This window comes from Rhinatrema bivittatum, chromosome 9 (genome assembly GCF_901001135.1).
Source record: "Rhinatrema bivittatum chromosome 9, aRhiBiv1.1, whole genome shotgun sequence".
Classification (NCBI taxonomy): domain Eukaryota; kingdom Metazoa; phylum Chordata; class Amphibia; order Gymnophiona; family Rhinatrematidae; genus Rhinatrema; species Rhinatrema bivittatum.
In genome coordinates, this window is record NC_042623.1 from 4,140,812 (window position 1) to 4,156,845 (window position 16,034).

General features: G+C 44.5%; 1 protein-coding gene across 2 annotated transcripts in view; it reads right to left on the reverse strand.

Moving 5' to 3' along the window:
• Window positions 1-6,963: 6,963 nt before the first annotated feature.
• Window positions 6,964-16,034, reverse strand: part of SEMA3E (semaphorin 3E) — a 332,512-nt gene continuing 323,441 nt past the window's right edge. For both annotated transcript variants that reach the window (XM_029615222.1, XM_029615221.1), the window contains exon 17: window positions 6,964-8,030. In XM_029615222.1, the coding sequence (XP_029471082.1) occupies window positions 7,578-8,030 (453 nt within the window). In that variant the 3' untranslated portion in view covers window positions 6,964-7,577. The remainder of the gene's footprint in view (window positions 8,031-16,034) is intronic.

Consider the following 16,034-nt stretch of genomic DNA (forward strand, 5'->3'; position numbering starts at 1 on the left):
ACTCTGCTCCTCTCTCCTGATATACCTCCACCTCCCATCCCTGGCCTAGAACAAATGGGAATAATATGAATGCTCACTCTGCTCCTCTCCCCTGATATACCTCTACCCCCCATCCCTGGCCTAGAACAAAATGGGAATAATATGAATGCTCACTCTGCTCCTCTCCCCTGATATACCTCCACCCCCCCCCCCCCCCATCCCTGGCCTAGAACAAATGGGAATAATATGAATGCTCACTCTGCTCCTCTCCCCTGATATACCTCCACCCCCCATCCCTGGCCTAGAACAAATGGGAATAATATGAATGCTCACTCTGCTCCTCTCCCCTGATATACCTCCACCCCCCATCCCTGGCCTAGAACAAATGGGAATAATATGAATGCTCACTCTGCTCCTCTCCCCTGATCTACCTCCACCCCCCATCCCTGGCCTAGAACAAATGGGAATAATATGAATGCTCACCCTGCTCCTCTCCCTTGATATACGTCCACCCCCCATCCCTGGCCTAGAAGAAATGGGAATAATATGAATGCTCACTCTGCTCCTCTCCCCTGATATACCTCCACCCCCCATCCCTGGCCTAGAACAAATGGGAATGTGAATCCTTCTTTACCTCCTATCACCACTCCCCATTTATTCTCCTTCTCCCTTTGAGCATTGTCGTCTCAGCGCATTACTCTCTTTCTTACAGACAGTGCAGTAACAATTGCTTCCCTCGTGAGGCTTCAAGCTGCCTGCTCCCGATCCTGAGTTGTACTGCAATGCCTCCCACGAGCCACTCTCACTTATGCCACGTGCTTCCAGGAAGCCCCTTCCTCTTCCGGCAGGCTCGCAGAGCCATTATTGTCACAAACCTACCTGTGTAGCCTGCAAGCCCTGGATTCTGCAAATGAAGGGGGAATTCTGCTGGAGTGCGGGGGGAATTCCCCCAGGACTAATATTACACAATGCAAATAACTGTAAAGAAATTGAGTAGTTTGGTTGTTAATTTTCAACTGTCTCCTGCTTCTAGTGCCTGCCCTCCACCTGATGCCTCACCTTTCCTGGCTGCAGCCTATGACCGCACAACAATATTCCCTCTGCTGTGTTTTATTGTGCAGGGTTACTGCTGGGCTATATTTGTCTTCACCCTTGGGAGACACATTGAAATGTTATAGCGGTCTCCTACTTACCTCACTTCGGGGTCATAACTCCCACTATTGTGATAATGCATTCTGTATTCGTGTTTGTCATCAGGACGGTAATATCAGCGGCACAAAGCACGGGGTCTCACATTTCAAAGCAGGGCTCAGTTTAATCTCTGCTGCAGCTCTCTGGATATAAGAACATAAGAACATAAGAAATTGCCATGCTGGGACAGACCAAGGGTCCATCAAGCCCAGCATCCTGTTTCCAACAGAGGCCAAAACCAGGCCACAAGAACCTGGCAAGTACCCAAACACTAAGAGGATCCCATGCCACTGATGCAATTAATAACAGTGGCTATTCCCTAAGTAAACTTGATTAATAGCCATTAATGGACTTCTCCTCCAAGAACTTATCCAAACCTTTTTTAACCCATCTACACTAACTGCACTAACCACATCCTCTGGCAGCAAATTCCAGAGCTTTATTGTGCGTTGAGTGAAAAAGAATTTTCTCCGATTAGTCTTAAATGTGCTACTTGATAACTTCATGGAGTGCCCCCTAGTCCTTCTATTATTCGAAAGTGAAAATAACCGAGTCACATCTACTCATTCAAATAAGAACATGGGCCCCGAGCATCCCCAGCTCCCTTCATCCAAGCCACAGATGAAACGCAGATCCCTCCACATGGCGGCGCACAACACTGACACTGAGCCATGGGGCCTGCCCTACATTATAAAATTTATAAAAACCTGAAAAAAGTGAGTAAGTCAAGGGGGGGCCCGCACTCGGCAGCATGGAATGAAGCCTTCCGCCAGAAAGTGAAGAAATCCCTCAATACGTCCACAAGAAAATCACCAACATCCTCCTCAGATTCCAACACCCATCTCCCCCTCCCCCCACCAATTTATCCCTATCACTACTACTCTCAAAACGCTAGAGCTTACCTCGGCCAAGGAAGTTGAATCAGTTCTCAGAAAACTCAGACCTGCCTGTCACCCCTCAGATACCATACCCACAAATACCCTTCTTTCCATCCCAAACTCTATTGCCAAACCAATTGCCGACATTATTAACTCCTCCCTCTCTTCAGGCTCCTTCACGGACATCCTCAAACAAGCGATTGTTAAACCCCTCCTTAAAAAACTCTCGCTAGACCCCAACGATCCCTCCAATTTCTGCCCAATCTCTAATCTGCCCTTTATCTCTAAGATTATGGAAAAGATAGTGAATCTCCAACTCACAGAATACCTCGAAACAATAAAATACTGCACCCTACCCAATTTGGCTTCCACAAACACCTCAACACCGAAACTCTCCTACTCACTCTCTCTGATCACATACTTAGAGGCATGGATCAGGGTAACTGCTACCTTCTTGCCCTACTCGACATCTCAGCTGCCTTTGACACCATCAACCACAATCACCTCCTCACCCGGCTGTCTGAAATAGGCATTTCAGGTTTAGCTCTTCTATGGTTTAAATCTTACCTATCCAACAGGAGATTCACTGTCAAAACAGGAAATGCCGAATCCACACTCTACCCCCCTGTCCCAAGGCATCCCACAAGGTTCCTCTCTCTCCTCCACCTTATTCAACATTTACCTCACCCCCCTCTGTCAGCTTCTAACAGACCTTGGCCTCAAATTCTACCTCTATGCTGACGATGTTCAAATCATCATCCCCATTCATAACTCCCTATCTGATGCCATGGCATACTGGGACACATGTCTCTCTTCCATAAATGACTCCCTCACAAACATCCACCTTGCTTATAAATACATCCAAAACGGAGCTGCCTCCTTAAATCACAACACCAACCCCCCAAACCTCTGATCTGTAATGACCCAACCTTCAACCCATATCTTCTCAACCTGTGTAAGAGACCTTGGAGTAATACTAGACCAACAACTAAAATCTAAAAAAAATATATTAGCTCCATCCTCAAAGAGGGCTTTTTCCAGCTCAATGGTCCTAAAAAAACTTAGACCCCTCTCCACTATCATGACTTCCGGACTGTTATCCCAAGCTAACCCTATCCTCAGAGCTTGGCCTACTGCAACGCCCTCTTCCTTGGACTCCCCTCCTCCACCATTAAACCCTTACAAATGTTCCAAAATGCTGTAGCTAGGGTCATCACAAACACACGGAAATCTGATCACATTACTCCCATACTCAAAGACCTCCACTGGTTCCCCATACCATCCCGCTTTCTCTTTAAACCCTATCGATAATTCATAAATCCATCTACTCCTACAAATCTAACTGGCTTGATGAACCCTTTCACCTCTCATGCTCCTGACCAACTCACCAGGGCCGTCAACAAAGGAACCCCAACTGTACCCTCCCTTAAAAAAGCCCATCACAAGGGATCGTGCAATCTCCATCACAGGCCCCAAACAATGGAACTCCCTCCCGACCGTGCTCAGACTGGAGCCTACCCAGAATAGTCCATACCCACAGACCTCCCCTCCACTTCAATACATGCTCGCATACACTTCTGAAAAAGTCATTATCATTAACATTAACATTAAGTACCAACTCAAAGACTCTTCTAAGACCCTTGTATATAAGTTACACCCTTTGTATATAGTTCCACCATCTTGCTGTTTTGTTTTGCACTCTCTGTACTACTTCTCACTGTAATTATTGTACTCCCCTCCCCTGTTCATTCTACTTTCAGTCCTTCAGTTGTAATGTAAACCGGTTTGATGTTTGCACACTAATGTCGGTATATAAAAATCTTAAATAAATAAAATAAATAAATGGTGCCTTTATTCTCACCAGTTGTGCACTCTGTGGGGTTATCAGCACACCCGAATGATGAAATGCAGGAAGCCAGTGAACATGCTAACATTGCTTTTCCTCATAGGTCATGAAGTGTGCAGAGCTAGGGATTCTTAATTACATATACTCTGAGCAATTGATTTCTGTGTGTGTCTCCGGCTCTAATGTGACTACTACAAGTTGAAATTAGATTTTTAAAAACAAAAATTTGGATTCTTATATGTAGCATTGCTAAAAGAAAAATATAATTAGGGAGATAAAATGCACCAATGAAATAAAATAAAATGAAATAGGTATTTATTGGATAAACAGCAGAAAAACAGCACATCCCCAGGTACTCTTTTCAGTCATCCTCCCCTTGCCTTCCTTGGTCCCTCCATCGGAAAAACTGAATACAAGAAGCTTTGGAAAGCTGATTTCATTTTCTGCTGTGCTGTGCACTTGGGGATGGTTTATAGCTGCCCACAAAACTATTACTCACAGACGTTACACTAATTTTCAAAAGCAAAGTGTGCGCATCCTTTCCCTTGAACATTATCCCACCAAAACTAATCACACACATTTACACCTATTAATATGTGGAGATCATTTTTTTCAGGAAAAATCATACACACTGAGGATAATCTTATCAAACTGTGTGCAGCAGCATTTTTGGGCGTTTATAGCCACACGTAGTTATATCATAATAATATTTTATATCCTGTGCGTAACACAGAAGCCCCTATTTTCCCCTTTAAGCCTGTGAAGAACCAGGCCAGATGCAAATCCCATGGAGGGAGAGTGCATCATGGGTGGGAACCTGCAGGGCAGGAGGAGCTAAGAGAGGGAAGTAATTTGATGACAAAAAGATGAAGCATCAAACATGGTATGAACTGAACATCTCCGGGTACCATAATCTGTGTCATCACGATTTCCCATTCTTCTCTTCTTCCATGAATGTAGTCATACTTAGCTGAAAAGAGCAGTATCAAATGCAGGGTAACCTGCCTCTTTTGTTTGTGATCTGGCAGCTTTGGTGCTTTTTGAGAACTTTTTTGGTTTTGATGGTCAATTTTACAAGCAGGTTAAAGGAATTGCCATGGGGGCTACTATACCCCTGATGTGGCCAATCTATACATGGGTGAATTTGAGAGACTATGGCTTGAGGTCTGCCCTTTCAGTTCCAACATTGTTCTATGGCATAGATATAAAGATAATATCTTGGTTTTGTGGGCCGGATCTAAGGACATGTTTGAAGATTTTATGCACTGGTTGAATCAATACAATATTAATTTACATTCTTTCAGTGAGTTTTGTTTACCCTGCTAGATATTTGATTTCTATTGAAGGAGGTAAATTTCATTTTGCAATTTAGAAAATGTCCACTGATCGTAATATTCTGTTGGACTATTCAAGTTGTCATCCTCAGAATTTAAGGGGCAATTTACCCATGAGCCAGATTTTCAGGCTAAGGAGATTGTATTGTTCTTTGGCAGATTATAAGATCAAAGCGGCTCACATGAAAAGTTGCTTTTTTGAACGAGGTTACCCACCAGCAGTGATACAAAGAGCTAGATGGTTAATCACATTAGGGGAAAGCAGCATCGAGTTCCTTGTGTTTTACCTTTCTCTCCTGGGATTTATAAGGTACAGCGGAGCATTAGGAAGCATCCAATTTTACATGAATCTGCTATTTTTGCTTTCACCCATGGCAGGAATATACGGGACATTGTTGTTAGATCTGACTTTTGCAGTAGAAGGGACCATCGTGTTGCTGCAAACCGCTCCTTTGGGCCTCTCTTTATTCGTGGAAAGTGTTTGGTGTGCCCACTGTCTTTCAAGGAAGAGTGTTGCCTTTGACTCTATCATGATACCAACTGGGGGAATCCACTACTTGTGACTCAAAGGGTGATGTTACATTCTGTTGCTGTCCCAGTCGGGTTAATTTATGTGGGGTAAGACCGTGAGAGCCCTCAGGACAAGAAGGATTGAACATCGCAGTTTGTTGTACGTCAGCGGGCTAAGGCTCCATTAGTGGGACATTGTTTGGCTAAAAATCATTCGTTTTCAGATTTTTTTATTTTCAGTTTTAGAGCATGTGGAACCTGAACCGTGTGGTGGTTCCTTTTTGATTAAAAAAGAACAACGGGCCTTTTGAATCTAACTGTAGTCAGCAGTGGCGTCTTTGTACAGCCAGCAGCCATTTTTAAATGCCCTAAGAGGTGATGTTTTTGCAGCGACTTTACACTGCTGTTCAGTGGGTTTCTGAGTGATGCTAAATAATTGTTTTGGTTGAGAATTTTCTCTGAGAGGTGGGCTTTGTTTATTTAACTTCTGTAGAGCCGGAGGTCATTTTTAAGCAACCTTTAGGCAGTGATGGTAATTTGCTGTTTACTCCCTGCTTTAGTTTTAGTGACTTTCTATGTCTGGAGGGTTGCACTCTTGTTTTATAAGCGAGTTTTTGATTTCTGTTTCATTTTTTAGGTATCCCAGTTCCCTGATGCAGGCGTTTTTTCACTGAAACATGGGCCCATGTCTGTGATTAGGTGCCCTGTATTAAACACAGCGCTTCACAAGATTTTGGTGTTCTAGAGCTAAGTATTTACACTGTTATTTTTATTTGTTTTCTACAGTATTAGAGGATGAATTAGGTATGCATAGTAACCAGCAGACAAATGAAAATATTGAGCATCTTATTTCTGACCCCGTTTGCAGCCCATTGCATGGCAAGAGATGGTAGCCTGCATTTTGGCACGTTCAAATGATCTAATGCTGTGTTCTGTAAGACACTGACAAGATACATTGATGATTATGTGGCTTTATTGATGTAAAAGATGGATGGTAGGAGTTTTTAATTTGTGTGGTGTTTTCTAACCTTTCCATTACTGCAGTCATAGTTACCCCTTTCTTAAATTTGGAAGGGGCTTGCTCAGGCTTTTCAGCAGTCTGCTGATGCTCCATTTTTGACCTGTTCTGACTTATTCCATGCGTTCATTCTTCTGCAGTCCATGCACTGCCTGGAGCTGTGCTGTAGAGGAAACCCTGCCTGACTGTGTGACAAGTGCAGTGCAGAACCCATTTCCGTTAGTTTATTTTTTTAATAGAGGCGAGATGAAAACTTTAATAGCTTTAATTAGTTACATAATATTTAGACAGACTCCATAGACATGCTCTTGATCCAGGAAAGTCTGTCTAAAACTGCAGCATAGTGGTACATTTTATTATCTGAAACTGGAAACGTGTACAAGGTATGTAATATGAACCAGTTTAGCATGTTAGTGAATGTGAATTTTAAATGTCCTCCAACAATGATAGACTTGGCCTCTACGTCACCAAGTAAACCTCATGCTTTTGTATTTTCAGTCTTTCTTTATTATATCGAGGCGTATGCAAAGCTTGACTCAAGTACCAGAGCAACATTGTTTTGCCTTGTATTTTAAGGTCCAGAGACAGGGCAAGTGACCTAAAGGTTCAAATAATGGTCTAGGAGCCAGGAAACCTGGGTTCAAATCCCACTTATGCCACTTGTTGCGACAAGTCACTTTCTCGCCCACTGCCTCAGATTGTAAGCTCTCAGGAGCAGGGACTCGGTGGACCTGTAAGTAATCCATTGTAAAGTGCCCTGTGGTAGGGCACTGTATAAATGTTGAAGAAATAATGCGACTGTAGACAGTTGGTCTGCAGCGTCAGGAGCCTGGCACCCGTCTGGGCACTCGGTAGTGCTCTGGTTTGCTCTTTGCCTTCCTCTCCTGTGGACTGCCGTACTTCCACTTGGAAGGCAGCATCTTTAACTTTTTCCGTTTCTTGTCTGTGCACCAGACTTTCTCACAGTACTCCTCCACCCTCTGGAAATTGCTGTAGCCAATGAGCTGCAGGAACTCCTTGTACCAGGGTCTGGAGGCCTGCGGGACGCTGCTCTGCACAGGGCACGGCGTCTTGTGAGTCGTGTCCTCGTCTTCGTCCCTGTGGAACATTTCGTCCACGCGCTCTTCCTCCACCACTTCCAGCGTGATCTTCCTGACGACGTAACTGAAGCTGTGCTCCACTGCCTGGCAGAAATAGAGCCCGGTGTCCGTGCGCTGGAGCTTCAGGAACAGGAGGCCGAACTCCATCTTCCTCACTCTCTCATCTGTCCTCACCTTAGAAAAGACATGAAATTGCACCATCAAGCTTTCATTCCATTTCAAAACAAGATGAACATTTTACTGACTCGCTTGGTTTTCACTGACCGATTTAAAGAAACAAGATTTATTACCAACTAAATCAGAATCTGAAGAACAATGAATTAAGTTAACACCCTGCAGTTATTTGATTTAATTAACCCTTTTAAGATTTGCTGCCTCTGATTTTCTGGGTTTCACATTTGATGAGTCCAGTTGCTCTTCCACCATGTTGGTCCCTCATAAACCTATTGCTAAGTTTGTTATCTGGACATACTCTGGGAATATACTAACTCTGGTTATCAAAGCCTCTCTCTAGCCATCACCACCCTCCTCCCCCAGAAGATGTTCCAGCTAATCTGTATGTACGTCTTTTATTTGTGAACTTGTGTATGCAGGCCTTTACGTGTAAACCGCTGTGAGGCTTGCGTGTGTACAGGGTATAAGAAGAGTTTGAAATAAAAATATCCACAGAAATATCAGCACATTCCATGTTAATTGGAGGATTTCATGCAGCATGGAAAGCAAAGGCGACAAGGTTGGGCAGTGCCGGCCAAAACTTGCCCTAGAAAGGTCACATTCCAAAATCCGCACCGTGTCACAGAGATTCAGCAAAATTTGCCATCCTTAATGTCGGAATAATTACTGTTTCAGCACAGGGGAAACCATATCAGAAAAGCAATCATCAGAACCGACCAATTTATACCAGTCAATAAATAGATGAATGCTGAAAGCTGGGCATAGTAGGAAGAAGAAGAGCATCACTAGTGCCAGTGCCAGTACCAGTACCAAGCAACATTCCCGTACAATATATGGACAGAGAAGACCCGCCATCAGAGACTAGGAAACTGTGCTCCTGCCTAGGGGGATTACTCTATGTAACTAGCCAGGAGCCAGCTGGGGACTTGCTTGATATGAGGCCTGCATTTGGTGATTGTTTCTGCGTCCCCCAAGTTACTCCACCTCTATCATTGAAGAGTCTTTGCTGGGGAGGGGAGGGAAGGAAGAAAGCTCACCAGGAGGTTCTTCTGGCAGGACCCAGGTGAGGATTTGGTTGGCGCAAGACTCTGTTAATTAGGCCGAATCAGGTTGCTACTGCATCCCTTGAGCCTCGCCGAGTCATCCTGGTGTCCTTGCCCCCATCCCAATGATGTCACCTGGGGGCTAACAATTAAATTAAAGTTTGTTTGGGAGTCACGGGGGAACTGGGATAAGGCAGCTTTTGGAGAGTTTTTGGGGGGTACCTGGCAGGTTAGGTGGGAGACAGAGTGGAGCAGATTTTAAAAGCCTACGCGTGTAAATCCAGGTGGATTACGCGCGTAGGAGGGGTGGGGGGAAACGTGCGTCGGGCCTATTTTCAAATGGACCAGCAGTGTGCATAAAGCCCCGGGATGCTTGTAAGTCCGGGGCAGGCTGGGGCATGGCAGGAGGCCTCTCCACTGCTGCTCGGCCTCTGGCAGGGCGTAACTTCTGAAATAAAGGTACTGGGGGGTTTCGGGCTGGGGGGGCGGGACAGGTAGGGGGAAGGGAGGGGAAGGTGGGGGGGGTTAAAGGAAAGTTCCCTCCGAGGCTGCTCCGATTTCAGAACGGGAAAGCCAGCTGGTCTTCCGAGGGCTCGGCACGCGCAAGGTGCACTAGTGTGCAGCCCCTTGCGCGCGCCGACCCCTGATTTTATAACATGCGCTCGGCTGCACGCATGTTATAAAATCCGGACGTACATTTGTGTGCACAGGTTTAAAAATCCGGCCCAGGTATGCTGAAGTGGTGCTTGTGTAGGTTAACGAGAGAGGAGATTTTGGATTGGGGATTTAGTAGTTGCCTTCATTGATGGTGGGGGTTTACATTTTTTTTAGCTTTTCTTGCTCCCTCCATGAAAGAAGGGGATTGGGAGATAAGATTATGATATCATATGAAAGTTGTATTGAAATGTATATTGCACATCCTATAATATTAATTGTGTGTATGGTGTATTCTCTGGTGTATTAATAAGATGATGTATTTTATGAAACCCCACACTACAATTAGATTAGAAGTTCAAATCAAATGTTTAGTAACTAAATCTTACTACGTTTTCCAAGTAAGGATGAGATGAGCCTAGATCAGGGCTTCCTGAGGAATGGGGACTGGCTCCAGGGCAGTTTGCTTTGAGCGCCACTAAAGCCCTGGTATCCCTATTCCTGAAGTAGGTGTGTGACTTTTTGTGGGCGGTAGGATATGTGCAGCATCACACATCTCTTATATCACAATAACCAACACAGAGAAGGCAATTTTGAAAATCCCTGACTAGGTGCAACCTTGCACCTAATTTTCAAAGGAAAAAGCTGTGTAACTTTTATTTCAAAATCATTGCAGCTACGAAGAGCCTATAGATCCCGCATCAGCTTTTCCTTAGTTAAATTTCAGTGGAAAGTATTTGTTGATCTGAAAATATAACCTATGGAAGCTATTTTTCAATCTTGCCCATGGGAAGCCCCTCTAAATGTGGCTAAAAGTTACACGTGCACGTTCTATGGAAGCCATGCGCACTTTTAGCTACAGTTAAAGTCAATCTTCAGTCGAGCCATCCTTTCTGGTAAATGTCTGAGAATTTCCCTCTAAATGTTGTTGCATTTTGCTTTTTGGTTGTTGTAGTGACCACAATTTAAATTTAAATATTGGTAAATCAGAGGTTTTATGAGTGGGAAAATAACAAGCCAAAGGTAGACTAGCAGGTGATTAATGATTTAATGCTGCCGGTGCATTTTGGGAGATGTAGGAGTCTCTTTAGATTCTCAGAGGCTAGGTTGCATTATTACTAAAGAACTAAAATTAGCTTTTGGAATATTGAAGATGCTCCATCAGCAGTGCTCTTTTTTCATCTTCTTCTGATTTTACTTATGCGGTTCATGTATTACTGATGACGACATTAGACTAGTGTAATGCAATGTTAGCTGGGTTGCATCAGAAATTAAAAGCTTTGCTGCAGAATATTGCAGCACGAATGATTGCAGAATTGAGGTACAGAGATCATTACACCATTTTACAGGGTTGCCCATTAAAGCTTGGATTATCTTCAAGATCCTGGTTTTGTGAGATGCAGAGCTTGACTATTTACGATCCCAGCTATCTTGGTTTGCTCCTATCTGGAGCCTGAGATCTTCACAAAGGAGTTTATTTGGATTTAGCTCATGCCTTATCCTTGGTAGCTCAAGGCGAGTGTCTAGATCTGCTTATTGTTTACTGTGGTGTATTATATTGTAGGCCGCATAGAATGGATGTCCCACTATATGCGGTATATAAGTGTCACGATATTGCAGGCTGGAATAAGGGATTCTGTACCTGCAGAAGCAGTAAAGGACTGTAGGGTAGGACTGGAGCTGGTCTGCCTAACCAGTCCCCTCCCCCACAGGTTGAGCCCTTGGGTTATGCGGGCTGGTTGGTCTTTCCTCCTGGTGAACATCATGGCTGGGAGCTAGATACAGGCACAGGCTGGTCTTATACCAAGGACAGAGGCAAGGCCCGGGAAATAGACAAGGGACTGAACTGGTCTGGGCAGGGCAAGAAATGAACAAGGACAGGACTGGACATGGAAAGGACTAGAAAGGCAACAGGAAAAAAAAAGCTCAACAGGACATAAGACGGGGCAAGATTATCTTAGTAAACCAGAGGCCACAAGGCAGGTTAGGTAGGCCAATAAGGCTATTGAGCAAAGCAGGAGAGCCTAAAAGGCCACAGAACAAGGCAAGGAAGCCTGGAAGACTATAGAATGAAACAGGGAGCCAAGATAGGCTACAGAGCACACAGAAGGCCAAGACAGGGCACACAGCAAGGCAGAAAGCCAAGGTAGGCTATTGAGCAGGTCAGGAGGCCCAGATAGGCCACAAGGCAAAAGAGGAGGCTTGGGTAGGTCACTAACCAAGGCAGAAGGCCTGGGTAGGCCACAAGACAAAGTATAGCAAGACAAGGTTGGCCAGGTTAAAGAGCCGAAGTGACTCCTTGAAGAGGCCCTGAGGGACTAGACAGGCTTAGTTAAGTAGGGCTGGGGCTGAGGCATCTATGATAGTGATGTGCAGAAGGAAAACATTTGTTGCTATTTGGTATTCGTTGTGCCGGGATCCAAATCCGTTGCATCCATTTTCGGGGGAACCCGATTCATCCATTAGTTGCATTCGGTATTCGTTTTCCATTAAAATTGGGAAACAAACCCCCATCCTAACCCTTTAAATGTAATTAAATACAACCCCCACCCTCCTGACCCCCCCCCCCCCAAGACTTGCCAAAAGTCCCTGGTGGTCCAGCAGGGGTCCTGGAGCCATATCCTGCACTCGGGCCGTCGGCTGCCAGTATTCAAAATGGCGCCGATAGCCTTTGCCCTTACTATGTCACAGGGGCTACCAATGCCATTGGTTGGCCCCTGTCACATGGTAGGAGCAATGAATGGCCGGCACCATCTTGTGCTCCTACTATGTGACAGGGGCTGACCAATGGCACTAGTAGCCCTGTGACATAGTAAGGGCACAGGTTATCGGTACCATTTTGAATACTGGCAGCTGACGGCCCTAGTGCAGGAGATCGCTCCAGAACCCCTGCTGGTCTACCAGGGACTTTTGGCAAGTCTTTGGGGGGGGGGGTCATGAGGGTGGGGGTTTTATTCGTTAATGATATGTTTCATTCGTGGGGGTTCGCCATATGTTTCGTGGACCCACGAATGCAATGAATAGGGACCTATATGTTGCGGATTGCGCATTTGTTCAAAACAAATGCACATCCCTAATCTATGATCAGTGAGGAGGTAACTTGTGCTGCTGGGAGTGGGACTTACTGAGGACCCCTGGTGCAGCGCAGAAGCACAGCAAGCTGAACCATGATACAGGAAAGCTGCATAGCAGGTGAAACTGTGACAATAAGAGATTTAATAATTAATTAATATGCAATAGGTATTTTCCTGTCTTCAGAGGGGGAAGTTGTTTGTTGTTCTAGACCCTTCTGAAATTCATTTAGTTAAAACTGTGAGCCAAGCGTTTTCTGAGAGAGAAAAAATTGTGTAATTTGCTTCTGGTTGATGTTGGTTCACCGAGAGAGTATACTTTGCTTAGGAAATGCCTTAAGACTTGGTTATTTAGACCATTTTAGTTGGATTAATTAGCTGCTTAGATGTGATTTGTTGATACTGTTTTATTATGATTTTTGTATTTTTCTAATTTTATATTGTATTTATTTTATAATAACATAGTAAATGACATCAGATAAAACCAAAAAGGCCTATCTGGTCCTCCCAGCAGTGATTGTATGCGCATCTACTCAAAGCAGATCAGACTCCAGCATGGAACCCAATTTCCAGTCTACCATGTCCCCTTCAGGGTTCCAGTTGTGTTCTATGCAGGTAATCCCTTGCCTTCCAGGAAGCTATTCCTGCTACCTCGGCCTGCAACCGTCTCTCAGTCAAGGGTGCCCAGCGAGTCATTTTGTTCAGTTGTTAAAATTTGTAAATTGCTTTAAGTTACTATGCGGTAGAGGCAACATTGATACCTACAGAAATAAAAAACAATAAGTGAACATCATTTAAAGTAGAACGGTGACATTCCTGCACTCAGGAAGGCACGAATCATAAAGATTTAAAGCAAAACAATAATGTCAAAGATCTCCTGCAAGAAGTTCAATAATATTCATGTTAATGAAGAATGATTGATGACATCTTCAGTTAAGATTTGTAAGAAATGTGTCTGATTCTAGAAATATCCTGCAGTGAAAGGGGATGGTGTCATGAAATTATTTCTGACTAAGTCTGATTGAGGATGTATGCAGAGTTCTTACCCAGACACTGATTAGTTTGAAGGCCACAGTCCAACCTCTGAACTCATACTTTTGTTATGCACTGTGAAATGCTTAGGAACAGGCAAGAATCTGTTTATTGCAATTGTGCCAAGAGTTCTATGGTGAGAAAGCAAGCAATCAGATCATACTTGAATCTGAGAGAGTGAAGACCACACAGCTGTGCTGCGACTGATAAGAATTCCCAGTGAGGGGACATCTCTGCTTTTCCCAAGCATTTAGTATATAAGGAGAAATAACAGCTAGAAAGAGCATGAGAGCGCGCTCCAAACATGATATCACAGGCTGATCCTTTGGAAACATGTAAGCTTTTTATTTTTATGTAGCAATTGTCATTATCTAACATTACTTCTTCTGTATGATCTGATTTTATCTGGTCTATCCTATTGCTCAAATAAACCCACTTTCCTAAATACCTGGAACCGTGATGTACTAAATCAAAGTTTGTATGTATGGCTATTTGTGTGGGGAAATAAGCACCTGGTTCAAAGCCCTTCAGGTATAACCCCAGTAATTGTGTGTGTTTACACTGGGAGAGCCCCCGAGGCAGTCCTGTGTGCATGCAGGTGACAAGCCCCTCAGGTAACTCCCAGTAATTGTGTGAGTTTACATTGGGATAGCCCCGAGGCAGTCCTGTGTGCATGCAGGTGATGAGCCCCTCAGGTAACTCCCAGTAATTGTGTGTGTGTACATTGGATGAGCCCCCGAGGCAGTCCTGTGTGCATGCAGGTGACAAACTCCTCAGGTAACTCCCAGTAATTGTGTGTGTTTACATTGGCTGAGCTCCCGAGGCAGTCCTGTGTGCATGCAGGTGACAAGCCCCTCAGGTAACTCCCAGTAATTGTGTGTGTTTACATTGGCTGAGCTCCCGAGGCAGTCCTGTGTGCATGCAGGTGACAAACTCCTCAGGTAACTCCCAGTAATTGTGTGTGTTTACACTGGGAGAGCCCCCGAGGCAGTCCTGTGTGCATGCAGGTGACAAGCCCCTCAGGTAACTCCCAGTAATTGTGTGTGTTTACATTGGGTGAGCCCGCGAGGCAGTCCTGTGTGCATGCAGGTGACAATTCCCTCAGGTAACTCTCAGTAATTGTGTGTGTTTACATTGGGTGAGCCCCCGAGGCAGTCCTGTGTGCATGCAGGTGACAATTCCCTCAGGTAACTCTCAGTAATTGTGTGTGTTTACATTGGGTGAGCCCCCGAGGCAGTCCTGTGTGCATGCAGGTGACAAGCTCCTCAGGTAACTCCCAGTAATTGTGTGTGTTTACATTGGGTGAGCCCCCAAGGCAGTCCTGTGTGCATGCAGGTAATAATTCCCTCAGGTAATTCCCAGTAATTGTGTGTGTTTACATTGGGTGAGCCCCCGAGGCAGTCCTGTGTGCATGCAGGTGAACAATTCCTCAGGTAACTCCCAGTAATTGTGTGTGTTTACATTGGGTGAGCCCCCGAGGCAGTCCTGTGTGCATGCAGGTAATACTTCCCTCAAGTAATTCCCAGTTTAGATCCTAGTGAGATTAGTCCCCAGGTCAAAGCCCCAGTGTGCACAGTCTGAACCCAGAACAGATGGTGTATTGATGGATAACATTTTTCAGTAGGAACAGGATCTAATATGTGTTCCCTAGAGAAGAGAAGGTGGATACAATACTTGACAAGTATTAGTAATGCAGAAGAGCCTACTTGCAGCAGTAGACAGGAAGTTATTATTTGATTACATATTTTTAACTCATTGTCTATTTTATTGGATTTATGTTATGTTCTTTATTTTTGATGTACCTCGTCCAGAGTGCTGAGCAAGTCATAAATCTAACAAATGAAATGAAATGTTGTAGAAACAGGAGTCTTGATATGAAACTGCCAAGGGCTGGACTCAGGACCTTTTCCACCACCCTATTCCTTTCATGGAAAGGGTGATGGATGTGTGGAATGCCCTCTCGGAGCAGGGTGGAGATAAAATACATGGAATAAACACAGGATTCAGAGCTGTGGGTAATGAAGTCTAGGATAACCTGCACAGAGCAGCAATTTCAGTCTAAAACTGCAGTGGGATGACACACAGAGGGACTATAGTTAAACCTGAAGCTTCAATGATCATGGGGAGGCTCTAGTTTTACTGCAAAACTTGACAATAAGCCATAGAAGATGGCCTGGTTGTTTGGTGTATTGGTCTCGTGGAGA